This window comes from Gymnoscopelus microlampas, assembly GCF_963454915.1.
Source record: "Gymnoscopelus microlampas genome assembly, chromosome: 11".
NCBI lineage: Eukaryota > Metazoa > Chordata > Actinopteri > Myctophiformes > Myctophidae > Gymnoscopelus > Gymnoscopelus microlampas.
In genome coordinates, this window is record NC_139948.1 from 51538507 (window position 1) to 51566321 (window position 27815).

Consider the following 27815-nt stretch of genomic DNA (forward strand, 5'->3'; position numbering starts at 1 on the left):
TGAAAACTTGAAATGGGACATTCTGCATAACGAGTACTTTTACTTTTGGCACTTTTTAAGAACATTTTGATGCCAATACTTTTGTACTTTTTTACTCAAAGTACATTTTGAATTCCGGACCTTTTCCCTTGCAGAGTATTTCCATGTTTGGAGAGTATTGATACTTTCACTTCAGTAAAAACGTGCGAGTACTTTTTCCACCACACTGCCGCCAGTCTGTCCGCCTGTCCTGTCTGTCCATCGCCAGTCTGTCTGTCTGTCTGTCCTTCTATACACACCCCGACACTCACTCACTGGCGCCTCCCCTGGCCGTCTCGCGTTCCGTTGCGGCACCAATTAATCTACCAAAAAAAACACACACAGATGGAACCAATTAGGGGCGTGTCTATGCAGAGACTGTACAAATGAATGGACAAAGCCACGCCCATTTGAATGGACAAAGCCACGCCCATTGTTTTTTCTGCAGACCCTAAATGAAGCCCATTGTTCAGGAATTTCAAATCCGCCATCTTTCTATATCGCGTCATAGCTGATGCAACCTGGAAATGAATGCTATTGGTCGGGTAGCTTGTCAATCAAGAGCGGGGGGCGGGGAATGAATGCTATTGGTTGTGTAGCTCGTCAATCAAATCATCCCGCCCCCTCCTAAAGCATACCCTACTTTATCGTCAATTTTAGAATAAATGGGACCATAAGTTTACCAAAACGCATGTCATGGTGATTGAAAGGAGACTTTAAACTAGTGACTGGAAGCATATAATATTTATGACAATGTTTATTAAGGTAACCCACCCACTTGCATTGAGAATAATTCTTTCTGACACCAGCAGGGGTAAAAAAAAAAAAAAAAGCAAACCTACAGGCCACTTTCACTTCCTATATGGACTCAATTTCAAAGCAGGAAGCTGGGCCCTTGTATCTATGATGGTTTATTACAGAGAGAATCATTGCTTCCCTCCCCTCTTCTGTGGCTCAGCAGAGTTTGATGGGTGATTTATATTTTAAGGTTTCTTTGGTCTATTGAAAAAATAGCAGATCTACAAGCTCACAATGAACGCTATGAACATTTTTTTTTAACCCATTAAGACCTGGAACTGTGTCATTTTTAGATTTGAGCTAAAAAGCATTATTTTACACTTTGGGCTATTCAAAAATAGCAGATCTACAAGCTCGTACGAGCTTGTAGATCTGCTATTTTTGAAAATTCGTGAAAATGTGTGCAAATCTTTGAATATATATATTTTTAAAGCGAACATTTTTTACTCAAATCTTTGCTTCTGGGGGGTCCCTGGAACAAAATATTTTGATGGGGGTCCGCGGCCAAATACATGTCATTTTGGGGGTCCTTGACATGAAAAAGATTGAGCACCACTGATATAGAAACATACGTTTTTTCAGAAAACTGTTGAGATTTAGGAGACATGTAGAATCGGCTTCAGGTCTCAATGGGTTAATAGTGAAAATGTGTGCAAATCTTGGAAGATATTTTCCCTGGGAACAAAATATATTGAGATGGGGTCCACGGCCAAATACAGATCATTTTGCGTGGTTCTTCACGTGGAAACGTTTGTGAACCACTGATTATAGCAGCATCATTCTTTTTCAAAAAAACTGTTAGGATTTAGAAGACATTTGTGTAATCCCAAATTTTCACGATTTTTCTAAAATAGCAGATCTTCAAGCTTGTAGATCTGCTATTTTTGAATGGCCCAAAGAAATCTAAAACGACACAGATGCGTTCCCGGCTTTAATGGGTTAAATATTAAAAATCAAATAATCCCTCCAAATTTCGGGAATTTGGAGCAATTTTTTTGCTTGTTTGTTTATATGAACATAATTTGCATACACGTATTCATTGCCTGAAGCCATTCATAACCTCAGACCTATAATCTAAATTCACTACATGAGCCATTCGTCCAAAAATGTGCATTTCAGCATCGAAGCTTTCGGAGAAATCTTTTGTAAGTTTTGTGACCAACCTGGTCCGGTGAGCTCATTTTAACCGCATCATGTCTGTCCATTTGACAAGTTAAAGGAGTAGTTCACCCCCCCCCCCCAAAAATCATTTTCTATCAATTACACATACGCCCCATGAAGCCTTGAATTCACGGAGAGTTTTTTTTTAGGTTTTGTCGCATTTCTAAGACAATAATTTGACGACCGGCGGTAAGTCGCTAATGTCGCCGGTAGGAGACTCAAAGTTGACACTTTGCGTCTCCTACCGGAGTCGCCGCCGGTCGTCACATTATTGGCTTAGGAATGTGGACACGGATACTAAGAGATCTCCATGAATTCAAGTCTCCATGGGGTGTGTAATCAATAGGGGGGAAAAAAGTCGTTTTGTGGGTGAACTATCCCTTTAATTAACCTTCTGAATTGTGGTTAATCTGTCATTTTACCATTTCTTTGGCCATTCAAAAATAGCAGATCTACAGAGTGCCGCGCTATGTTCCAGGCCCCCCCCCCCCCCCCCCCACAAGGACCACCAGTGGTACCAGGGGGTCCCCAGAGAAATTAGTTAACCTATCATTGCAACCACTTAGCTTTGGCTATTCAAAAATAGCAGATCTACAAGCTCATAGCACGGCACCGCGCTATGAGCTTGTAGATCTGTTATTTTTTAGTTTTTTTTTTTTTAAATACGTGCATATCTTTGAATACACATATATTTTAAACTTTTTTTTTTAACCCATTAAGACCTGGAACTGTGTCATTTTTAGATTTGAGCTAAAAAGCATTATTTTACACTTTGGGCTATTTTTTTTAAATCGTGAAAATGTGTGCAAATCTTTGAATATATATATATATTTTTAAAGCGAACATTTTTAACTCAAATCTTTGCTTCTGGGGGGGGGGGGGGGGGTGTCCCTGGAACAACATATTTTCAGACGGGGTCCGCGGCCAAATGTATATGAATGTAGGGGGGTCCTTGGCATGAAAAACGGGGGTAGAAAAGCCCTTTAATGACGTCACAGCGTCAGCGCCTCAGGATGCTCACAGGAGGGAACTCGGTCTCGTCGTCCAGACAAACGGGTCCGGCGGCGAACTCGTGTTCGGGGATGACCTCTCCTTTGGCCGCCCCGCCGTCCTCCGAGTAGCCTGGTGGTGACGACACAAGATGGTTGATGGGAAACGTAGTCATTTGTCAGTGGTGGAAAAAAGTACTCAAGATATTTTTTTACTTAACACACATTGGCTGCCAGAATTATTTATTTATTTTCTACCAGTAGACTGCCAGACTTTTCCGATGAAAAAATAAAAGGACTCAGGAGCCGAGGTACAGAATTTTTAAGTTTTAAGTTAACAAGGAAGTGGATGGGAGTCTAAATCTTCGAAAGATCATATCTCCTTGGTCTTTGGGTCAAATAAAAAAATAAAAATAATAATAATAAAAATAATAATAATAATAATAATAATATATATATTTTTTTTTTAAAGAACGCAGATCTGCGTTCTTGGCAGCCTGCGTTGTAAGGCCTCAAAAGAACGCAGATCTCTGTTGTTGGCAGCCAATGTGTTAAAAAGACCTGGAACTAGGCATGTAACGATTCACTCAACCCACGATACGATTCCAATCACGATTTGAGGTTCACGATACGATTGTTCACCATTTTTTTTCACTCAAATTATCTTCCAGACAAACTTTTTTTTACATTATTTCTCTTACACAAATCCAGTATTTTCTTCTCTTTTATCACGTTTTCTCTTATCCTCTTTTCAATACAGTAGCAAATGACTGAACACTCTTTATCAATTCTCTTACAAACATCCTGTATTTTCTTTTGCACATGTCAGTGACATCACTGTCGAATCCTTGGTATCGTTACTTCCGGGTTGCATAATGGTGACATCGCTGTCGAATCCTTGGTATCATGATCCTATAGCCTTTCGACGCGTGTCTGTGTGTTCACCAGCTGCGTCGCCACTACACGCTGTTTTTTGTTGGGTTTTTTTCACGCTCGCGCCAATGAAACACTAAACGGGATTATTATTTCATGTCAACATTCAAGTACAACTATCAGAGGATGTAAACCAGGCAAGTTTAACTAAAGTTTTCCACCTTTCCAAATGTTTCTTCTGGCTTTTTTTTTCACATCGCGATTAACTTTTTTATTGAATCGATTTAAATCGATATAGGATATATCGTTAAATGCCTACCTGGAACGCATCTGTGTCACTTTAGATTTCTTTGGCCATTAAAAAAATAGCAGACCTACAAGCTCATAGCGCGGCACCGAGTGCTGCGCTATGAGCTCGTAGATCTGCTATTTTTGAAAAATCTTGAAGAAAAAAAATATAGCAGATCTACAAGCTCGTTGCTATAGCTTGTATATCTGCTGTATTTGAATAGACAACGTACAAAACATGGATTGGGTTGGTAAAAAAAAAAACATGGATAAAGTGGTTACACAGATGCGTTCCTGGTTTGAATGGGTTAAAATCCTAGAAGGATCCCTACCCTACGTAGGGCTGTCAACTTTCCTCAGAAATTATATTTGAATATTGGTCTTAAAAATTTGCAGATATTCGAATATATTCGAATATTATTATTATTATTAAAAAACTATATTCATTTTTTTTTTCAAAAAACAAAAAGAAAAATCAGTGTATCGAGTGCTCGGATCCAATAAAAGATATTTTGTTTGTTTTTATAACTGCATACATTGTTTTTTGTATTGTCCCTGTCAAATAAACATACAAAAATAAAATAAAAACTTTTTTTTTATTCGAATATTAATTTTCATATTCGAATATACATATTTTCCCAATATTTGAATAATATTCAAATATCTAATATTCGTTTGACAGCCCTATACCCTAGTGCATTGGTTCTCAAAGTGGGGTCCGGGGACCCCCAGGGGTACTTGAGGGGGTTCCAGGGGGTCCCCAGCTAAATGATGGACAGGAACCAAATGGACCCTTATGGGTCTGTAACTCTGAGAGTGTGCAAATGGAACCAAATGGACCCGTTACTCTGAGAGTTACATTAACATTGATTTTACAATATGAATTGGGGTCCCAGAGGTATAAATGCCATTAAATGGGGGTCCGTAGCCCTAATGCATGTCAAACTGGGGGTCCTTGAAATTAAAATGGTTGAGAATCACTGCTAGAGAGCCGTAAAAACCTTCTCTTATGGGGGTCCTTGACATGAAAAAGTTTGAGAACCACTGCCCTAGTCATGATAACATTTGCATCCCTAACTGACTGAGGCTGTTTGAACCGTTCTTGAGACACATGTCAGAGCCTTGACAACGATCACACACAAACCAAACCGACACCAACCTGTGAGCGTGGCGGTCACTGGGCCCGCGGTCGGCATGGCAACGGTGGCGGCGTAGGACGGACAAGGCTGCGTCGCCGGCGCCGTGACCTCCGACCCCTCTGACTCTGCCCCTTCTCCACTGTCCCCATCGTCGGCGCCAAAAAGTCTGTCAGCAGAAGACGTTACGTTTTGAACTTTCACCATCTCACTGTTAACACATCCACCGCCAAGGGCTAATCTCATAATGTACTCACCAGTGCCAAGGTTGTATTGTTGTTTTTAGATTTTTTCACGTCGCCATAGGCCCCGTTAAAATCCTTTAGAATGCGCGATGGACTGTTTGTAAACAACGTGCACATGTCCCTGTGTCTACGAGTGCAGACCACGTGTCAAACGGAGCCGCCATGTTTGAGTTCTGACCGTTTATGTTAACATGGGAAATGCGAGGAGAAAAAACTACACGGGCTATACAAGGGTTTTAGTGTGCGCCTTAGAATGGAGGCCGACGGGAAACAAAAAACGGGATCGCACTTCCGGTCGACTTCCGGTGGTGTTACACTGAAAATGGTCCCCCTAGAAAATTGAAAAAAAATATATATATATCGAAAAAAAGGAAAAAGCACCCGGACCGTAGCACTACGGTCTCGGCGCTTAACAGTTGGATTTAACGGACCGTAGGACTACGTTCTTGGGGGTGGATGTGTTAAAGGGGAATTTTGCCTCACGGTTTTCTTACCTTTCCTATGATGTTATGATATCTTAGGATGAATGGTACAGTAGAAGTCTCGCTAGACGAGATTGAAATCTCGTCTAGCGAGACTTGCGGTGCGGGGGCGCATTCAAGACAATCACGTTGCATAGTGTTCTGTCACTATGAACGTCAGATTTCACCAAACAAAAAAAACAAACAAAAAGCTATCAAAATATGCTATCTAGCGCAAGGCCCATAGGCGTGTGTTTTTAGCTGTGGCGGACCCGGGAGGGAGTTTTTTTACTGTACCATTCATCCTATTTTTTTTTATTGAATATTTTATTAGGCAAAAAATGTAAAACAGCACAATTACATTTAAAATACTTTGTCTAACAGGTCCGTTCATGAAAGTCCTTGCGGTCTTGTTTCCAATGAGGGCCTTGGTATTCAATTCATAGACGATCCTAGGATATCATAACATCATATAGGAAAGGTCTTGTTCGATCTCCTTCCCACTTGCCCCCCCTCCCCTCTTCTTCTTCTCTCTCCCCACTCTTCTTTCTATGGAACTAACGTTGCGATGGGAATGATGACAAAAACGAATTTCACCCACTTTTGTACCTTGTAAACCTGTGATGTGACAATAAACCTGATTCTGATTCTGATTCTGTAAGAAAACTGTGGGGCAAAATTCCCCTTTAACACATTGAGTGCCAGGTTTTATCATCCAAATCATCCTCCAGCGTTTTTACCGTGTCTTGGCGATGTTTAGGCGATGTTTAGACGATGTTTAGACGATGTTTAGACGATGTTTAGACGATGTTTAGACGATTGCAGAAGCCACAACGTGGACCCGGATGTGAACAAAAGATGTCCGGGCGATGGGGTAGGGAGTCCCTACCCCTACTAGGGACCCGTCTATCGACTGGAACCATAACATTTCTACCACCATCCGCCATTTTGGAACGATGGCCCGTCAAAAATGGCTGGTTTTCAGCACAAAAAAAAGATATGGAGATAGAAGGGTTTTTTCTCAAGATCCTATCATTGGGGCGGACGGACGGACGTGACGTTTTTTTTAGATGACGTCACATCCGTCCATATCTTTTTACAGGGTCCTATCATTCCTAAGTTGCGTTAGAGCGCCCTCTTGTGGAATAATAAAAAAAACACACATATATGTATGTTTATGGCACTTGGCGGGTGTATTTGCAAAAAACGGTGATATACGTTGTACCAATGTGTTAACACAATACTGTTGTTATGTTATATAGTTGAAAATGCCAATAAATATATTGTTTAAAAAAAACAAAAATGTCATTGGGACCCTCACCTGTGTTTGTGATCCAGGACACACTCTCCTCCTTCCTGAGGGTCCACGTTGTAGATGAACAGCTGTCCGTCGGCCGAGGCCACAAACAACCGCGGGAGCTTCTGGATCCTGAAAACATCCCGTTCAGAACCCAGTAGGGACGGGAAGATAATCCTTATTATCGTTTATCGTGATACAAAACGCTCACAATAATGGTATGGCAGAGATTTAAATTCATGGTGAAATTGTCCTCCGTCATACACTGGGATCGATTCCCCTTTGCCGAGCTACATATCCGCTACCACTTAAACCCTCTAGAATTGGTAAAACCGCACCTGTAAAGAACGTCCTTGATACAGTCTTTTTTTTCACTCTCTAGATCTCTTGGCAAAAAATAGCCGATCTACAAGCTCGCAACGCGTCGCAAAGATCTGCTATTTTTGGCAAATGTTCCACCCCCAGACTATGGATGCCGGGGTTCAAGTGGTTAAATCTTAGACTGCCAGAGTTTCTCTAGAACAGTCTGTAGCCTCTGCCAGTGTTTTCTAAGCTAGTACTTAGAAGAAATGTTATTTTTTTGTCCGTTTATTTTTTAACATTGAGGTGAATGGAGCAGCAACTCTTTGGAAAATGTTATCTCCTGGTTCTTTGGGACGAAGGGAAAAACGGAAAAACCCAAAAAATAAAAAAATATTTTAGATTTGTTTTTTTGTAACATTTTTCTTTTTTTGCCAAAAACGTTTCTAAACGTGTTTGGCAGATAATAACAAGAGTGGCATTTCAAAAGTTTTAATACATAATATCAAAACTATTACATAATAATATAATAATCGTGACATGAAACTTCCATATCGTCCCTACAGACCAGGTTCAGAAAAAATAAGCACTCGCCAAAAATACATAGTAAGACACAGGAGCCGAGATACAGGCTTTTTAAGTAATAGGTTAACTAGGAAGTGAATGGAGCAGTAAATCTAAGGATCAATTTATCTCCTGGTTCTGTGTTAAAAAACAAAACAAAAAAAGTCTTTCTCGTCGGTGGCAGGCAAAGAGTTAAAGCAGGGGTCTTCAACGTTTTCAGGCCAGGGACCCCCTAGCTGAGAGAGAGATGAAGCAGGGACCCCCTCTATATTGTATCAAATTGTGTTTCAGATATACTTTTGCTGCTCTTTTTCCCTCTACACCTATAACTCTTTGCCAAAAATAGCCGATCTACAAGCTCACAACGCTGCGAGGCGTTGTTGTGAGCTTGTAGATCGGCTATTTTTGGCTAAAGTTCTCCTCAGAAAAGAGATGCTATGGTTCAAGTGGTTAATATAAAAAAAGAAAAATCATATCATGCAAAGATTTGGCGGACCCCCTGTAGTAACTCTGAGGACCCCCTAGGGGTCCCGGACCCCCTGTTGAAGACCCCTGAGTTAAAGGATCTCTCTACTATGCCCCCCCCCCCCCCGTGTGCGTAATGAGGACGCACACGGGGACGCACACAGAGAATATTCCATGATTTTTTATGGTACAGTAAAATCACTGTTTTCGCTGGCGAGGGGACGATAGACGGATGAATGAATGAATGAAGTATATTACATTACAGTCAATTAGCGGACGCTTTTATCCAAAGACACTTACAATAAGTGCATTCAACATATGTAGGGAATAGAGATGCGCGGATCACGGTTTTAGCCGCGGTTGCCGCAGTTAACCGCAGTTTGGGTGGATTTGGGTCAATCAAATATAATTATTAATTAATATTGGATAAACCGCGGGTGAAATAATGCTGGAATTAAATTAATGATATCAATCTATAGGCCTATTATAGCTTTTGAAAAGCACTACATTTCACCGTGTGTGCGTTAACTGCGTTTGTAGTATTTTAATATTACGTCATTTTACACCAGGCACAAAATAGCCGCTCACTACATGTTGCTTTGCAGCCAGCCGGTGTGAGTACGGTGTTGCCAGGTAGGTTGCGAGAGAAATAAGCAGCCAGGTCTATGAAAACAAGCCCAAAACAAGTGCCAAACCTTACAGTCTATGTGCCAAACAAGCCCAAAAGTCGCGTATAAAAAGCTTATAAAAAGCCGACATGGCAACAAAGTGGTTGAAAGTGAAAGTAACTGAATGAAGACATTCGCTTGTTGTTACCATGGTTGTGGATTGTATACAGTCACTGCATCGCAACAGTGGTGAGTGACATTGTTTAGGCCTATAAGAAAACTAACATCAGGAAAATTATTTGGTGCGGTTGGTGCGGATCTATAAATAGGATGATATAATTACCGCGGGTGGATGACGGATGGATAATGAATTTGTTAACGCGGATTCGGGTGACAAAAAAACCCATCCGCGCATCTCTAGTAGGGAACTAAACTACTAATCACCAGAAGTTTTAAAGGGGTATTTCACTTTCAAAAAAACGTTGGGTCATTTTATCGTCTACTCAGGCTTTAGTGAAGTTTTTAAGTTTCTTGATTCAGTATTTAGATATTTGATATTAATTTTATAAGACACGCCCCCTTCCTATACAAACCCATTGTAACTTCAAACTCCATTTTTAACATGTTAGATTCATCAAAAACACCCGTCCTTGGTTCACCCGTCTCCTACCGCCCCCCTAATACGTGAGGGGGCCGTGTTTTTTTGATTAATTTTTTCATTTATTTTATTTTACATCTACAAGCTCATATGAACAAAAAAAAAAACAAAAAAAACTATTATGACCCCAATAAGCTGGAGGGGGAAAACTCACGTAGCGAGGGTGCAGACGTTCCTCTGGCCGGACACTAGGAGGCGCACGGTGGCGAAGGCGCGGTCCTGACTCATCATGCCCGACACCTGGGCCGGGAGGTAACTGCTGGCCGCGGAGAACATCTTCCCCACGTAGGCCGTCCAACTGGGGGGCTCCTCCTGCAAACTGCATGGATTGGAGAGCTTCACCTCAAATCTGTCACTTTACATTTCTTTGGGCTATTCAAAAATAGCAGATCTACAAGCTCATAGCGCGGCACCGAGTGCCGCGCTATGAGCTTGTGGATCTGCTGTTTTTTGAAAAATCTTGGAACATTTTTTTTTTTTTGATTTTTTTTCAAAAAAAACTGTTAGGATTTAGAAAAGGATTTTTAAGAATCACCTCAGGTCTTAACACATCCACTGCCAAGGGCTAATCTCAGAATGTACTCACCAGTGCCAAGGTTTTATTGTTGTTTTATTCACGTCGCCATAGGCCCCGTTAAAACATTTAGAATGCGCGATGGACTGTTTGTAAACAACGTGCACATGTCCCTGTGTCTACTAGTGCAGACCACGTGTCAAACGGAGCCGCCATGTTTGAGTTCTGACCGTTTATGTTAACATGGGAAATGCGAGGAGAAAAAACTACACAGGCTTTACATGGGTTTTAGTGTGCGCCTTAGAATGGAGGCCGACGGGAAACAAAAAACGGGACCGCACTTCCGGTCGACTTCAGGTGGTGTTACACTGAAAATGGTCCCCCTAGAAAATTGAAAAAAAAAAAATAATCGAAAAAAAGGAAAAAGCACCCGGACCGTAGCACTACGGTCTCGGCGCTTAACAGTTGGATTTAACGGACCGTAGGACTACGTTCTTGGCGGTTAATGTGTTAATGGGTTAACTCATTCAGAGTGGGAACGCATCTCTGTGTCATTTTTAGATCCCTTTGGCTATTACAAAATAGCAGATATTAGTGATGCGCGAGTCAGGTTTTTTCATAACCCGCCCCGCCCTGCCCAGCACAGGAGCCCAACCCGCCCCAACCCGTATTTTTGAATAGCAAAAGTGTAAAATAATGCTTTTTTTTTTTGCTCAAAACAAAACGTGACACAGATGCGTTTCAGGTCTTAAGGGGTTAATGTCACAATAATAAATACCATCTGAAAACTGTGTGTGTGTGTGTGTGTGAATACCAGTCCTTTCGCCCGGCCGGACGTTCGCCCAAAAAGTCGGAGATTTCGCCCATTTCGCGGAGATTTCGCCCGCTACAGTTAATAATAGATAGTGAAGCTAGCTGGCCGTTTGTGTGAGAGAATGAGAGAGGGTTAGGGTTAGATAAAAGCTCTCTCTCTGTGTGTGTGTGTGTGCGTGCGTGCGTGCGTGCGTGCGTGCGTGCATGTGTGAGAGACGCAGTCAGTGGGGCAAACGCAGTCCGCACCAAAAATATTTACGATTCTGTCCCTATCGGTACATAACTCGGACGGCGCTGATTCGACTAGCAGACCATCGGCTGGTCGTCGCGGGCACTCACGCCTGGAGGCGCTCGGCGCGACTTCCTCGGCCTCAAGGTCTGCTGAGTCGGCGCGCCTCCGTCATGGTCCAAAACTATACTTTATCGGCGAAAAAAAGTAGTCCGCGGATGCTCGCACAACTGATTGATTATATCATTGGTTCTCAAAGTGGGGTACGGGGACCCCCAGGGGTACTTGAGGCGGTTCCAGGGGGTCCCCAGCTAAATGATGGATAGGAACCAAATGGACCCTTATGGTTCTGTAACTCTGAGAGTGTACAAATGGAACCAAATGGACCCTAACAGGTCCATTTGGTTCCATTTGTACACTCTCAGAGTTAAATGAACATTGATTTTATAATATAAATTCGGGTCCCAGAGGTATAAATGCCATTAAATGGGGGTCCGTAGCCTAATACATGTCAAACTGGGGGTCCTTGACATTAAAATGGTTGAGAATCACTGCTAGAAAGCCGTATAAACCTTCTCTTATTGGGGTCCCTGGCTTATCTTTTCAAATGGGGGTCCGTGGGGTAATAAGTGTCAATTTGGGGGTCCTTGACATGAAAAAGTTTGAGAACCACTGGATTATATAATTGCAGTGCAGTGGTAACACCAACGGTGGGTGAAAGCTCTGGGCGAAACGTCTGGGGGTTAGGGTGAAAGTTCCGCTCAAAAACACGGGCGAAAGGTCTGGTTACCGTGTGTGTGTGTGTGTGTGTGCAGGGACGTGCACAGATAGACTCTAGGTGGTGCTAGAGCACCTGCCCTTTACCCCCTTGACCAGAAGTGCCCTTTTGAAAAAAGTTTTTCTTTTTCAGTTTACAGCAGGGGTCTTCAACAGGGGGTCCTCAGAGTTACTACAGGGGGTCCGCCAAATCTTTATGTGATATGATTTTTCTTTTTACCATAACCACTCGAAACCCAGCATCCCTTTTCTGAGGAGAACTTTAGCCAAAAATAGCAGATCTACAAGCCCACAACGCCTCGCGCTGCGAGGCGCTGTGGGCTTGTAGATCGGCTATTTTTGGCAATTTTTTGGCAAACGCGAAAGGTGCCCTTTTTTTTTACTTGAGCACCTGCCCCTCAAAATGTCTGTGCACGCCACTGTGTGTGTGTGTGTGTGTGTGTGTGTGTGTGTGTGTGTGTGTGTGTGTGTGTGTGTGTACCTTGGTCCGTGTTGTTCAAGTTTAAAGATGTGTACAGTCTCTGTGTTGCTGGAGGCACAGAGGAACTGGCCGTCTGGACTGAAGGACAGAGAGCTTATGCTGACGTACCTGCACAAAAACACACACACACACACACACACACACACACACACACACACACACACACACACACACACACACACACACACACAGGCACGCACGCACGCAACATTTTAGTACTTTTACTTTTTTAAGTATATTTTGATGCCAATACTTTTTTGTTGAGTAAAACCATAAAGTGAATCATTCCACCACAGTGGTCCTAAAAAAATAAAAAATAATTCAAGGACACCCATAACTCTGAGAGTGTACAAATGGAACCAAATGGACCCATAAGGGTCCATTTGTACACTCTCAGAGTTACGGAACTGTAAGGATCCAGATGGAGTTAAAAAATGTTCCCTTTTTTTTTTGAATAGCCAAAGAAATTGAAGATGTCTTTGGCTTTTCAAAAAAATAGCAGGTGACACACAGATGCTTTCCCCGATTGAAAGGGTTAATGGGATTAGAAAGAAAGCCGGTAGGATTCAGTTCATGCAGGTTTTGGTGTCTGTTGCATCATCCTCCGTTGTGCTTTATTCAACATGTTTGAACTCTCACCTCTTCATTCCCCGCCGGAACTCAAAGAGACGCTGACCCTCGGGAATGGAAAATACTCTGATTACTGTGCCCTGAGGAGAGAGAGAGAGAGAGAGAGAGAGAGAGAGAGAGAGAGAGAGAGAGAGAGAGAAGGACAGAAGGATATTCATACAGGGTATCTGATGACAAAGTGATAAATGTTTCATTATGAGCACCTTGACCACACACAGCAAATTAAATAAACTAGACCATCCCCGTCGGGGGATATGAACACCCAAAGTGCGTCATGGTCCGCTTGTTTCACGCACATGATTTGGCAACCCGGGAGCCAGCGAACACAAAAAGGCTAATAAACAGCTGACATTCGGGGAAAGTGAAAAACGGACGTCGGTGTTCCGTGCACATGGTGATGGTCAATGGCCGTGTGCAAATACAGATCAATTGCTCTCCAGCCACTGAGGAGAACCGGGCAGGACAGACAGACAGACAGACAGACAGACAGACAGACAGACAGACATTTCGCATAGACACTTCTTTTACTTCTAGTCCACTACATCTCAGAGGGAAATATTGTACTTTTACTCCACTACAATTATTTGAAAACTTCAGTTACTAGTTACTTTGCAGATATAAATTATTACATTATAAAACACAAATTAACCACTTCAGCCCTGTTTTATACATACTGTAGACAGACAGACAGACAGACAGACAGACAGACAGACAGACAGACAGACAGACAGACGTGTGTTTTGATAACGGGAGAATCCAGGCGACCAGATTCTACAAACATCGCCCCACATCCTGACAGAGGATCTGGTGGGACGCTGTTTGCTCTAAGTCAGTGGTTTTCAACCTTTTTCGTGTCAAGGACCCCCAAAATTGACACTTATTAGCCCACGGACCCCCATTTGAAAAGATGTGCCGGAGACCCCCGATAAGAGAACTTTTTTTACGGCTCTATAGCAGTGATTCTCAACCATTTTAATTTCAAGGACCCCCATTTTGACATGCATTAGAGGCTACGTACCCCCACGTAATGGCATTTCTATCTCTGGGACCCCAATTTATATTGTAAAATCAATGTTAATTTAACTCTGAGAGTGTACAAATGGAACCAAATGGACCCGGTAGGGTCCATTTGGTTGCATTTGTACACTCTCAAGAGTTACAGACCCATAAGGGTCCATTTGGTTCATATCCATCATTTAGCTGGGGACCCCCTGGAACCCCCTCAAGGACCACTGGTTGAGAACCACTGCTCTAAGTAATTAAGATTTAAGATTTTTTAAATCTCTGTGTTGTTATTCGTTTCCTCACTGTTTTGCCTGACTCACTGCCATTTTTGCTATATATATTTTTTAAATGTTGTTTAAAAACTTTTGCCTTTTCTTTGTTGCTTTATTGTTAAATCATTTGTGCTTTTTTTCTGTAAAGCACTTACTGTGCTTTATTCTTGCTCTTTATTCTAGTACTTTGAGCTGCATTTCATGTCATGAAAGGTGCAATACAAAGTGGTGTCATGGAGGCCACACGGAGTAGGACGGCGCGTGACCAGTATTTTTTTCACTTTTAGTTTCAGCTCCTATAATTCATGGCATTCCTTGAATTTGTATTGGTTTAAAAAGACTAAAACTGAGCTAAAAACATTTCCTATACAAACACGTTTATTTATTTAAGGTCAAATACAATGAGCACGGTGTGCGCGTGACGTCATTAAAACACCGTCCTGCCAGTAAAAAGAATCACCATGACACCGCTGTATACAAATAAAGTATGGTGTGATCCCTGTGTTCGTTGGTAGAACTACCATATACCACTGATCTGTGTGTCTAATGTACCTCTTTCTTCATTTGAACCCCTTTAACCATTATTTGTATACTTTGGCTATTCAAAAATAGCAGATATACAAGCTCATAGCGCGGCACCGAGTGCCACAATTTTTTTTTACTCAAATCTTTGCTTCTGGGGGATTCAACAAATGTCTTCAAAATCCTCACATTATTATTATTTTTTAAACGTATGTTTAAACGTATGTTGTTGCTATAATAATATCAAAATGATATGTATTTGGCCACGAACCCCCATCTCAAAATATTTCGTTCCAGGGACCCCCACCAGCAGCAAAGATTTGAGTAAAAAATGTTTGGTTTAAAGAATATATACACTATATATTCAAAGATGTGCACACATTTTCAAGATTTTTCAAAAGTAGCAGATCTACAAGCTTGTAGATCTGCTATTTTTGAATAGCCCAAAGTATAAAATAATGGTTAAAGTCGTTCCCGGTTTTTAAAGGTTAACCCATTAAGAGCTTTGATTTGAGATAAAAAGCATTATTTTACACTTTCGCTTTTCAAAAATAGCAGATATACAAGCGCACGGCACTCGGTGAGAAGCTCAGTGCTCGGCAAATCTTTGACCATTTTTAAATCTTTACTTCTGGGGGGTCCCTGGAACAAAATATTTTGAGATGGGGGTCGGCAGCCAAATAAATATCATTTTGGGGGTCCTTGAAGGTTTGAGCACCACTGATATAGAAACATACGTTTTTCAGAAAACTGTTGGGATTTAGAAGACATTTGTAGAATCGGCTTCAGGTCTTAATGGGTTAAAATGGAACAACAGTGCCTGCTGTGTGTCACGTTTAGTAACCCAGAGCCTAGAGGTGCTCGGTTCAGTCGGTTGAGAGACCAAGTCACCACACGGTTTATAACGAGATGGATTATGGATTATTAGGCTGTAATCTGAGATAATTATGAGAACCATGCGGCAGGACTCGGCTGCAATGCCTCCCCTCACCCTCTCAGAGGCGCTGGCGAGCTTGGTGCCTGAACCGTTGAAGGTGAGCGCTGCAAGCGGGCTGTCATGAGCCGGAACCATGGTTACCGTGCTCTGAGAGAGAGAGAGAGAGAGAGAGAGAGAGAGAGAGCAAGAGAGAGAGTTAAGGTTTAAAATAGGGCTGGGACTCGATTAAAAAAATGTATCTAATTAATTAGAGGCTTTGTAATTAATTAATCTAAATTAATCGCATGTTTAATCGCATATCAATATTTGACCTGAGAAGCAATTTCTTTTCAGTTAAAACAGATTTTGGTATATGAGTGAATCAGTGAGTGAATACATAAGTTTAAGCAACAAAAAATAGTTCTGCACACAACCGTGTTTTTATCCACGCTTCCATCAGAGAGTTTTTTAAATCTATCTAAATGTCCCATCCACTGGGCCAAGCAAAGCAGCCTGATCGGCTTCTTGTCCCATTGCGTGCACTGGGGTGTGTTGGCTGTTGGTTGGTGCACTGGTATGATCGGTACGCCTGAAACTCGTCCAGTGAGGTTCTGTGGTGCATAGACTAAGCGCAATTAATCAATCGCGTTAATTTTCTGTAATTAATTAATCTAAATTAATCAGTTAAAGTCCCAGCCCTAGTTTAAAATCATAATGCTATTAAATGTTGATAAAGAGTGTTAGCTTTCTAATGAAAACAGTGTATATCAGATTGTTGTACTCCAACTAGGACACAGATTTAGAACATTCTACTACTCTGCCATGTCCTGAATGTCCTGACATCATCTATTAGACCATGTGAGTCTCCAGGACATCCTTTCAGTCATAATGTTTTACCGTGACGTTTTGAAGATTTACATCAATCATTCAATTAATAAAAAAAACTATTAACACATTGAGTGCCGTAAACGGTCCGGACCGTTTTTGACACAATTTGATTTTTATACGTGGGGCCCACGTGGGGCGCTCTAACGAAACTTTGGGATCATCCAAGGAGTTTCTGAAAAGGAGAGGCCGGATGTGGATCCATGTCAAAAATGCTTCCGGTCGGCCGCTCCAATGTTAACTCCTTGACTAAAAGCTTAATATCTCCATTTCTTTTTATCGTGGTGGAAGCGAGCCGTTTTCGATCGGTGATCACTCTGCAATGGAGGATCGCGTTAAAAATATTATTGTTCCAGGCGTTAGTCGGGATCCTCCGCCGTCTCGCACGCTTTGTTTACATGCACGTCCTCGTCGGGGCTTCTACAGCACGAAACGTATCAACGTAAGTGGATGGAAGATATGCAGGCACTGAACGTATAATATTTTAATAAACCTCTGGCACACAATGTGTTAAAGTGTAAAACCAACAGTATGAATGTAACATGTAACATTTGTACAGAGCAGCAACATGTCTGGTCGTCCATTGTCTCACCAGGTTGTTGGCATCGTACACTATGATCTCTCCCATGGTGGCACTGCCAGGGTAGGCCAGGTATGAGTTGGAATGGTTGATGGAAAGAGCACATAGACCTGAGGAGAGCACAGACATGAAGATTACTTACTAGCAGCGGTGGAAAAAGGTACACAAATGTTTTCTACTTAAGTACATGTATCGAATCTGCAATGCAGAAGTACTCTGTTCCAAATAAAAGTCTGGAATTCAAAATGTACTTGCGTAAAAGTACAAAAGTATTGGTATCAAAATGTACTTAAAAGTACAAAAAAATAGAAAGTACTCATTACGCAGAATGTCCTATTTCACAAGTTTTCAAATGTATGAAATAGAAATTCGGGACGCCCGCGGATTGAAGGGCTCGCTTATTTTGGGGTTGTTTTGATTAACCTGGTTGCTTGTTTCTCTCGCTAAACCTGGCAACTTACTTAACCTGGCAAGGTTAAGTAAATCATTGGTTCTCAAAGTGGGGTCCGGGGACCCCCAGGGCTCCTTGAGGGAGTTCCAGGGGGTCCCCAGCTAAATGATAGATTAGGCACCAAATGGACCCTTATGGGTCTGTAACTCTGAGAGTGTACAAATGTGGTTCCATTTGTACACTCTCAGAGTTACATTGACATAGATTTTACAATATAAATTGCGGTCCAAGTGATAGAAATGCCATTAAATGGGGGTCTGTAGCCCTAATGCATGTCAAACTGGGGGGTCCTTGAAATTAAAATGGTTGAGAATCACTGCTAGAGCCGTAAAAAAAAAATCTTCTCTTATGGGGGTCCCTATGGCATATCTTTTGAAAGGGGCGTCCGCGGGCTAATAAGTGTCAATTTGGGGGTCCTTGACATGAAAAGGTTTGAGAACCACTGAAGTAAATAACCCCTTCAGAGTGATTATTATGCAGCTATCCCTTGTTGGTGTTCTACCTGAGGGGTTGGCTGGAGTGTTCTATAAGGATAAGGATCATTCCTTTAACAGGTCCGTTCATGAAAGTCTTGTTTCCAATGAGAACCTGTGAGCAATTAGGGGTTAAGAGTCTTGCTCAGGGACACATTTCATTTCATCGACACATTTGCTGGCCTGGCCTGGAATCGTACCTGGGGCAACCAGGGCCTCTGGCTCCCTAGGCGGGCTCACTAACCACTCAGCTATGGCCGCCCCAATATACCTGAGGGGTTGGCTGGAGTGTTCTATACCTGAGGGGTTGGCTGGAGTGTTCTATACCTGAGGGGTTGGCTGGCGTGTTCAGCAGCGTCTTAAGAAGCTTCATGTCTTTGATGTTGTGGATGTAGATGGATTCCTCCAGACAAACCACCAGCCTCTGAAACACACACACAAACACATCTCAGGCTATAGCATCCAACACCCCGAGCCCGTAACACCGTTCTAGCCCCTTTTACACCGGGGAAGGATCTGTGTCATTTTTTAGATTTCTTTGGCTATTAAAAAATAGCAGATATACAAGCTCATAGCGCGGCACCGAGTGCCGCGCTATGAGCTTGTAGATCTGCTATTTTATTTATTTATCGTGAACATTTGTGCAAATCTTTGAATATAAACATACATTTTTAACTCAAATATTTGCTCCTGGGGGGTCCCTGGAACAAAAAAAAATCAGATGGGGGTCCGCGGCCAAATACATATAATATTGGGAGTCCTTGACATGAAAATGTTTGAGAACCACTGATATATATAGCAACATATATGTTTTAGAAGACATGTGTAGAATCCACCAGAAGCAAAGATTTGAGTTACAAATGTTTGCTTGAAAAATATATATATATTCAAAGATTTGCACACATTTTCAGTGTAAGAGCCAAATGGGTGAAACATGTTTAAGTTGACGATTAATTGTCACTCAAATAATTGTGATTAACGATAACGTAATTGTGCGTTTGGCCATTGAACATTGGAACACATGAATAACATTTTCATTCATGTGTTCTAAATAAATACATTAGCCTTTTATGCTTTGTAATCAAACATTGCGCAGGGCAGATATGACAAATAACTTACATATATACCAAAAACATATTGACATTTAATTGTATGTATTTAACTGTATACACGTTTAAAAAAAAAATATATAGCAGAAATAGCTGATCTACAATTAGATCTGCTATTTCTGCTTTTTTCATATTTGAAAATGTCTGAGAATTTTTCAACATGGAAACGATTACGACGATTATGCAAAAATAATAGCGATTATCTCAAATAATTGCAATTAGGACGATTATGTAATAACTGTCTGTGACAGGCCTAGACACAATGTTGTGCAGAACCTCCACCTGTTGAAACATATTTGCACATATTTGAATATTCAGCTCCACAAAGATCTGATCAGCTTACAGGTAGTGTTCTATGCAGGGGCGGCCTTAAGGACCTTGGGGGCCCGTTTCAAGAGCTAATGTGCTCAGCTCCGGGCGACGCAACGCATCGTGAGCTTGTAGATCTGCTACTTTCAAAATATTTTCATACATTTGAGACGGTTATCTCCTCACCTGTAGTGTTGATTTTGTCGACTAAAACTATGACGAAAAATGTTTTTTTCACTGACGAAAACGAAATAAAAACTAAATAAAAACTAAGCTATGATGACTAAAACTAAGACTAAATATATTGACAATTTCGTCAACAAATAGAAACTAGACTAAAATGTCAGTGAGGGATCTAGTGGAGAAGAGATCCAGTAGAACTAAAAGACAAGTCATTTTATGTTTGGTTGCGCTCGGGAGTTGCGCTCTGAAAATAGCCGATCTACAAGCTCACAGCGCGTCGCGCTGCGACTCGCTGTGAGCTTGTAGATCGGCTATTTTCAGAGCGCAACCAGGTGTAAGATCAGCCATTACGACACCATCAAGGCACCGCCAACATACATTATAGTCGACTAAATCAACTGTAGATTTAGTCGACTATAATCTTATGATATTCAGTCGACTGAAACTAGACAAAAACTAAAACATTTCAGAATGACTAAAATATGACTAAAACTAAATCAAAACTTGCTGTCAAAATCAACACATGGTGCATTTATACAGTATAGCACTTTTATCCAAAGCGCTTTACATAGATTGTGCATTACAGTCACCCATTCACACACACACACACACACACACACACACACACACACACACACACACACACACACACACACACACACACACACACACACACACACACACACACACACACCGATGGAGGAGGAAACCATGCAAGGCAACCAACCTGCTTAAAATTAGGAAATTAGGGGTTCAGCGTCTTGCTCAAGGACACTTCCACACAATGTAACTCTTCTGGGGGAGCCCCGGGGATCGAACGGTGGAAACCTCACGGCTTCCATCCGGGCCGCTCTACCGGGCCCGCTCTACTACCCCCTGAGCCCCCCCCCCCCCCCCCCCCCCCCACACACACACACACACACACTGACTCACCTGTCTGTTGAGCCTGACGGCCAGGATGTGGTGTGAGTAGCTGTAGTTGCAGATCTCCGTGCCTTTCTTGAAGTGGTAGACGTTCATGCGGCGCGGCACCGACGTGCAGACCACCACCACCAGGCTGCTGGAGAACAGCCGCTCCACGATGTAAACGTCTGGGGTGTCCACTAGGGGGGGGGGAGGGGGGGGGGGGGGGGTAGCGGGACAAACAGGAAGAGAAATGTGGGTCATTAAAGTGAACATTTTGCTTCTGGGGGATTCTACAAATGTCTGCTGAATCCTAACAGTTTTTTGAAGAAAAATAACATCAGTGATTCTCGAAGAAACATATGTATTTGGCCGTGGACCCCCATCTCAAAACATTTTGTTCCAGGGACCCCCAGCAGTTGTAACAGAGTTACAAATATTCGCTTTAAAATATATATATATATATTCAAAGAGTTGCACAAATTTTCACGATTTTCCCAAAATAGCAGATCTACAAGCTCATAGCGCAGCACTAGCTTGTAGATCTGCTTGTAACCCCCCCCACACACACACACACACACACACACACACACAAACACACACACACTAGTGCTGTTTCCTGTGGGCGCGGTCTCAGACAGATCTGAGCCCCATTTACTTCCATTACAAAAAAAAGTAAAACAAAAAAACATTTGGCTCTGATCGCTCCGGCCATTTGCGATAGTTTTAGACGACGAAATCAACACTGCTGCACAAACAACAAAAAACAACAACAGACAAACACACAGACTCTCTTCTAGACAGATCTCTGCCTGCTATAGAGTCATACTGTAAACATACAATTCTGGTGTTCCTTTTCCCCAACATCATGAACAAACACTTCAACACTGTTTGGATGAAACCAGACTAAATATTTAGGACTTTATATAAACGTGTGAACGGGGCAACGCAGATGGATATTCATCCCACCGGTTCAGTGGAACTAAGTGTGATATATTATCATCCTCTAAACCAGTGGTTTTCAACCTTTTTCATGCCAAGGACCCCTACATTTATTTCTATTACATTTTGTGATCATGGGCGCTACACTCCCCCCACCAGCCTAGGGAGCCCAGGGCCGAGCTCATGCCTCCTTCAATAGAGCACCGAAGTCTGACGTAATTTACACATCCTAGGGGTGTGTCTACCTGGTTCCTACCTGGTACGTTGTGAGCTTGTAGATCGGCTATTTTCAAAAGATCTCTACATTTTGACCACATTTTGACCAGATTACATTCTCAGCTCACAATGCGACGCTTTGTGAGCTTGTAGATCGGCAAAAAGTATAATATTTGCCTATGAGATGTAGTGGAGTGGAAGTAAAAGCACTGAAAATGGGAAATACTCCAGTAAAGTAAAACACCTCAAAATTGTACTAGCCAGTGGTTCAAGTGTCTTTCTATATTATGATCCGGTGTGATAATCCTAATCTCCAAGCCACTGACTGAGTCATGTGTGGTTCTACACATCACTACGATGGTGTCATTGTCAATAACAGCCACTGTTTGTAGCCTTCAGGGTTGTTGTTAGGTGTGAACATTTTAGAAGCATATTAGGTACGGATCCAGGTCAGTTAGATAGGATTATGGTTAGTTTCAGTAAGGGCTAAGATGTCAGCTATGAGGAAATAACCACAGACTGGCACAGAGTGATGCATAGATCTGACTCATTACTGCCAAGATGTTGCCTTTTAAAAAACACATTGACACTGTCAACATGTGAGGTCCACAAAATCAATATGTCTTTAACCTATTATAGACCAGGATATAAAATGTGTATTTTTTTTCTTTTCTTTGGCTATAAAAATAAATAGCAGATCTACAAGCTCATAGCGCGGCACTCGGTGCCGCGCTATGAGCTTGTAGATCTGCTATTTGTTTTTTTAAAGAAATCGTGGAAAATGTGTGCACATATTTGAATATATATATGGGATATATTTTAAGCAAATATTTGTAACTCAAATCTTTGCTTCTGGGATTTCCACAAATGTCTTCTTTTAATGAATTGATTTTTTTTTCCATCCCACGATTTTGTAACCCTTTTTTTCACCCGGTGCCAATTTTCTAAGTGATCCTGGGCGCTACACTCCCCCCAGCCAGCCTAGGGAGCCCAGAGCCGAGCTCATGCCTCCTTCAATGCATGAGAGCCAACTGACCTTCTTGTCACCTGACAGGGGGAGTTTCCCCGGTAGGACGTAGCGTGTGGAAGGAACACGTTATTCCTACCAGTTCCCTTCCCCTCCATCGGGCGCCCCGGCTGTCACGGGGGAGGCGGTATAGCGACTATGGCGGTATAGCGGTATAGGGTTACTACATGTTTTTGTGAGGGTATTAACTACCCTAGGGGACACGGGGAGAACATGCAAACTCCACACAGAGAAGGCCCTTTCGCCAACTCCACCTAGGGTATGGGCGCTGATGATGCGGAGGAGAGGAGAGAACACCCCCCCCCCAATCAATCAAGCTTCCTTGACAATGTAACTATAATCCAATTACCCTTTTTTTTATGTAATCTGGTCTAATAAAGTTACTTTTTTTTTTGGTAAACTGATTACATAAATCCCAATGACGTGTAACCAGCCTCTCCCCAAACACTGATGTTGTTTAGCTGTGAACACATTCTACGTCATTCTGTTCTTCACGTGAGGTTCTATACCGTGCCTTATAGCCTGAAGCAGGGCTGATGCAACTTTGATGATGGAGAGGGCCACTATATATTTACACACTCACTCCAGAGGGACACATCGCATATACTGTCCGGCAGACACGTCTTATCTCCGTATTTTAACTTTTTTCGTAAATGATTGCCGTACTTCGCCATTCTATGTCGTACAAAAGTAGCAAAAATAGCAGATCTACAAGCTGAACTTGTAGCTGAACTTCACTGCTGTCAGGCAGCAGCAGAAGAGCATCATGGAGCTGGTTGGAGAGGCTCTGAAAAAATACTGAATGCTGAGAAATAAAAGCGCGTCGTGTTCCTGGAAAGCAGAGTTTGGGACGTACACTCGGATTAATGATTAACCCATTAAGACCTGGAACGCATCTGTGTCACTTTAGATTTCTTTGGCTATTCAAAAATAGCAGATCTACAAGCTCATAGCGCTATGAGCTTGTATATCTGTTATTTTTGAATAATCTTGGGGAAAAAAATGTATATATTTTTTTCAAAAAACTGTTTTAGAAAAAAAAAAATCAGAATCGCCTAAAAATATATATATTCAAAGATTTGCACAAATGTTCTCGATTTTTCTAAAATAGCCGAAGAGTAAAATAATGCTTTTTAGCTCAAATCTAAACGTGACACAGATGCGTTCCAGGTCTTAATAGAGGAGAGTCACTCACTCACCGCTCTCATGGATGCAGTCCAGCTTCTCCACCGAGGTCAAAGAGAACAGCTTGTAGCCGCTCTCTGTGCCCACAGCCAATGACCTGCAACGCACACACACACACACACACACACACACACACACACACACACACACAGACACACACACACACACACACACACACACACACACACACACACACACACACACGTTAAATGTATTTTTCCAAGTGAGACAACCAGCTGACATAGCCTGGTTCCAGACGAATCTGCCATTGAAAAAAGAAAAAATGCCCTCTGCAGTGATGTTAACTCTTTGAACGCCATCAACGCGTTTTCGAGTCAATTGCTACTTAATCCATCCACGCCGCCGACGCGTTAAGACGCGTCGATAGCTTTTTAATTGCTTAATAACACGATCGCGCTGTTCTCTGTAACTTCTGTCATCAGGTTCCCTTTCCACTCGCTTGCCACTCACCCGGATGAGGAAATAGCGTCATCCGTTTGTTGTTTGCAGTTTTATCTTGAAAAATGTGCTTTTGAGCCGAAAACAAGGCAAAACGAGTTACCCCACACGGTATAAAAACGGAAAGCTCTGGTTATATTTTCTTTTCTCTGGACGACGAACAGTTATCCCCTCTGTGTTTACCAACGGAAAGTTGAAAGTTCTGCCAGAAAACGTGTGTTTAGTGAAATATCTCCACTTTTCCACGAGCTGCACACGGACGACTTTCTGTACGGGCGAGGGGCACGACTTGAGTGAAGGACCGAATTTACTCAAACATCCTCTTGTCATCACGAACGTCATAACAAATTGACACAGGGAAGCACAAACGAATGGGGCACACAATTGACAGGTGCGTTGTGATTGGTGCGGGGTAATGAGTCACTCCATCTGCCAATTGTGTGTCCCAAACATTTGTGCGTCCTAAAGGGAAGTTTACATATATTCAGTCCTGCACTCATTCCAGGCCCCTCGCCCGTACAGAAAGTCGTCCGTGTGCAGCACGTGGAAAAGTGGAGATATTTCACTAAACACACGTTTTCTGGCAGAACTTTCAACTTGATATGAAACTAGAGGACAATATCTGACCCCAAGTCTTAGGAATTAATTATTGGGTGAGTACAGACGGAGTTTAGAGCACTTTTACGGCCGCGCAGATCGTGACTACACAGCGTGTCGGCGAGGGTGATCTATGACAGTCTATTTGGAATCAGGGACGTGCACAGATAGACTCTAGGTGGTGCTAGAGCACCTGCCCTTTGCCCTCTTGAACAGAAGTGCCCTTTTGAAAAAAAGAAAAAAAAAAAGTCTTTTTTTTTTCAGTTTACAGCAGGGGTCTTCAACAGGGGGTCCGGGACCCCTAGGGGGTCCTCAGAGTTACTACAGGGGGTCCGCCAAATCTTTATGTGATATGATTTTTCTTTTTACCATAACCACTCGAAACCTAGCATCCCTTTTCTGAGGAGAACTTTAACCAAAAATAGCAATCTACAAGCTCACAACGCGAGGCGTTGTGAGCTTGTAGATCGGCTATTTTTGGCAAAGAGGTATAGGTGTAGAGGGAAAAAAGAGCAGACCAAGTAAACAAAAAAAAGTATAATTTACTTGAGCACCTGCCCCTCAAAATGTCTGTGCACGCCACTGGAGCTAACCCCCATCTGAAAGGGTTTTGTGCCACTGACCAGATTTGTGTTGTTAGAAATGTTTAAAAAATCTTCAAAATATTCCACGTTTTTTTTCCCAAGAATGAGACGCATTGTGTTGTGAACTTTGAGTACTTTTACATTTGGTACTTTAGGTACATTTTGATATACTTTTACTCTTACTCAAGTACATTTTTATTTAATACCTTACGTTTAACTTGTAAGTGTGTAACAGAGTATTTCTACACTGCAGCATTATTGATACTTTTACCACTGCTTATTTCTCTCACCAGACCTGGCAACGCTGTGGAAACAGCTGTTTGCTGAACAACAGTATAAAGTCTCTTACGTGGAGTCCTGGTTGAAGGAGGCGCAGCAGCCCAGCCCTCCCCCCGGACCCCCGCTGCTGGTGGTCCCGGACCCCCCGGGGGGTCCCGCCGGTGGTGGTGGTCCCGGTCCCGCCAGTCCCGCCGGTCCGGGTGGTCCGGACGGTCCGGGTGGTCCGCCAGGACCCTCGGCTCCCTCCTCTCCCGTGTCTTCCATCCCAGCGGCCTCTCCTCCTCCCTCCGCCCCGGATCGGAGGCCCTGCCCTGGGTTCGGCCCAGCCTCTCGGCTCGGTGATGTCTGTCTGTGCGGTCCGGTGGTTTCAGAGGGACCAGGATCCCAGTGATCTGGGCTGGGGGGGGAACACGCACGGACAATGTGAAGGACCACCTGAGGGGGGGGGGTGTGGGCCGCGGACCCCCTGGATAAACGAGTCTAAAACGGCGGTAAAAAAGTGTTGTTTTTGTGTTGAAGGAGAGACGCTCTGAACACAACAAGAGAACAGCTGAGCTGACGGCTCTGACGTCATCGAGCCTGTTCTGCCTGCCATTGGCTGGACGGAAAGCTGTGCTGCCAGGGCCATAGAGAGAGAGAGTTACGACACGCTTTGATCTCGCCGCAAAGCGGGCCGCTAATGGGTTGTAATAGTCATAGATAAATATATATCTATGGTAATAGTTCCAAACATTGGAACTATCTCTTTGGGATAGAGCTAGCTGTAGTATACAACCCTCGTAGACGTATTTATGATTCTGACGTTTTCAATATACAGAGTTGTAGGGTTCACCCCCCATGGAGACCTGGACTTTCTGCACTATACCCCGCAAAGTACTCCAAACATGTACACATTGAAAATAAAGGTGCTTACCTCAAAGCCGCAAATGTTAACTACTTCTACGGGGTAGTAGTTTAATGTAATAATCCATATATTTCAATAAAGAAGTGTTTTAATGCCGTCTGTGGCCGAACGCCATTTTTTCACCCTCGTTTACTTCCTTTTTACATTTAGTGTAATTCCGGGTTTCACCGGATGCGCCCCTCACTACCCGTCCCTACCGCGAACAGTCTTCTCCCGGGTGGTTGAAGCCAGAAGGGGGCGAGGGGCGGGGCTGGCGGCAGGGGCAGGCAGGAGTAATGCTAGTGCTGAGATGCTCTCAGCAGCAGGAGGAGCAATGTTCTCACTAAATAAGTGTAGAGGAATATCTTGCGGAGTTTCAATGTTAATATGTAAATATGGCAACTCATTTAGATGTAGGTTTATGGTTTCCCATGGACTATAGCAGTTGCAATTTCTCTTCTTTCATAACATAATCCCCACACCAAGAGTAAAAAAAGAAAAAACGTTTCAGTCATTCGGTCCGACTTCACTGTAGCCCATAGTAGCCTTTTCATACGCGATATGTGAAAGTTTATAATATTTAGAGAAATTGAAAAATGTCAAATACAAAAGTAGTCGTAGTAGTGAATATTTATTTTTGTTTCTCATAAGCGTGCATCCGTTGTATTTTTGTTTCTCATCATCCGTTGTCCGTCACCGTCAACAACACAGCCGTCTGTGCCTCGACGTT

The 27815-nt window shown here is 42.6% G+C and overlaps 1 protein-coding gene across 1 annotated transcript; it reads right to left on the reverse strand.

The window, feature by feature from the left end:
- On the reverse strand, positions 1-27130 carry LOC311055083 (WD repeat domain phosphoinositide-interacting protein 1-like). Its single transcript, XM_084071178.1, has 14 exons — positions 27116-27130; positions 26273-26599; positions 24298-24380; positions 20944-21113; positions 18737-18833; positions 17498-17595; positions 16096-16188; positions 13315-13385; positions 12676-12783; positions 10016-10180; positions 7291-7398; positions 5287-5432; positions 2999-3099; positions 1-341 (listed from the first exon to the last, which is right to left on the reverse strand). The coding sequence occupies exons 2-14, from the start codon at positions 26464-26466 to the stop codon at positions 291-293; spliced, it is 1485 nt and encodes a 494-aa protein (XP_083927304.1). The 5' UTR covers positions 26467-26599; positions 27116-27130; the 3' UTR covers positions 1-290.
- Positions 27131-27815: the final 685 nt, after the last annotated feature.

Excerpts from the sequence above, each read along its gene's own strand:
- LOC311055083 (XM_084071178.1), bottom strand. The coding sequence starts at position 26,466 with ATGGAAGACACGGGAGAGGAGGGAGCCGAGGGTCCTGGCGGACCACCC. Across the intron at positions 24,381-26,272 it reads TCCTTCAACCAGGACTCCAC|GTCATTGGCTGTGGGCACAG; the intron begins GTAAGAGACTTT and ends TGTGCGTTGCAG. Across the intron at positions 7,399-10,015 it reads AACGTCTGCACCCTCGCTAC|GATCCAGAAGCTCCCGCGGT; the intron begins GTGAGTTTTCCC and ends GGATGTTTTCAG.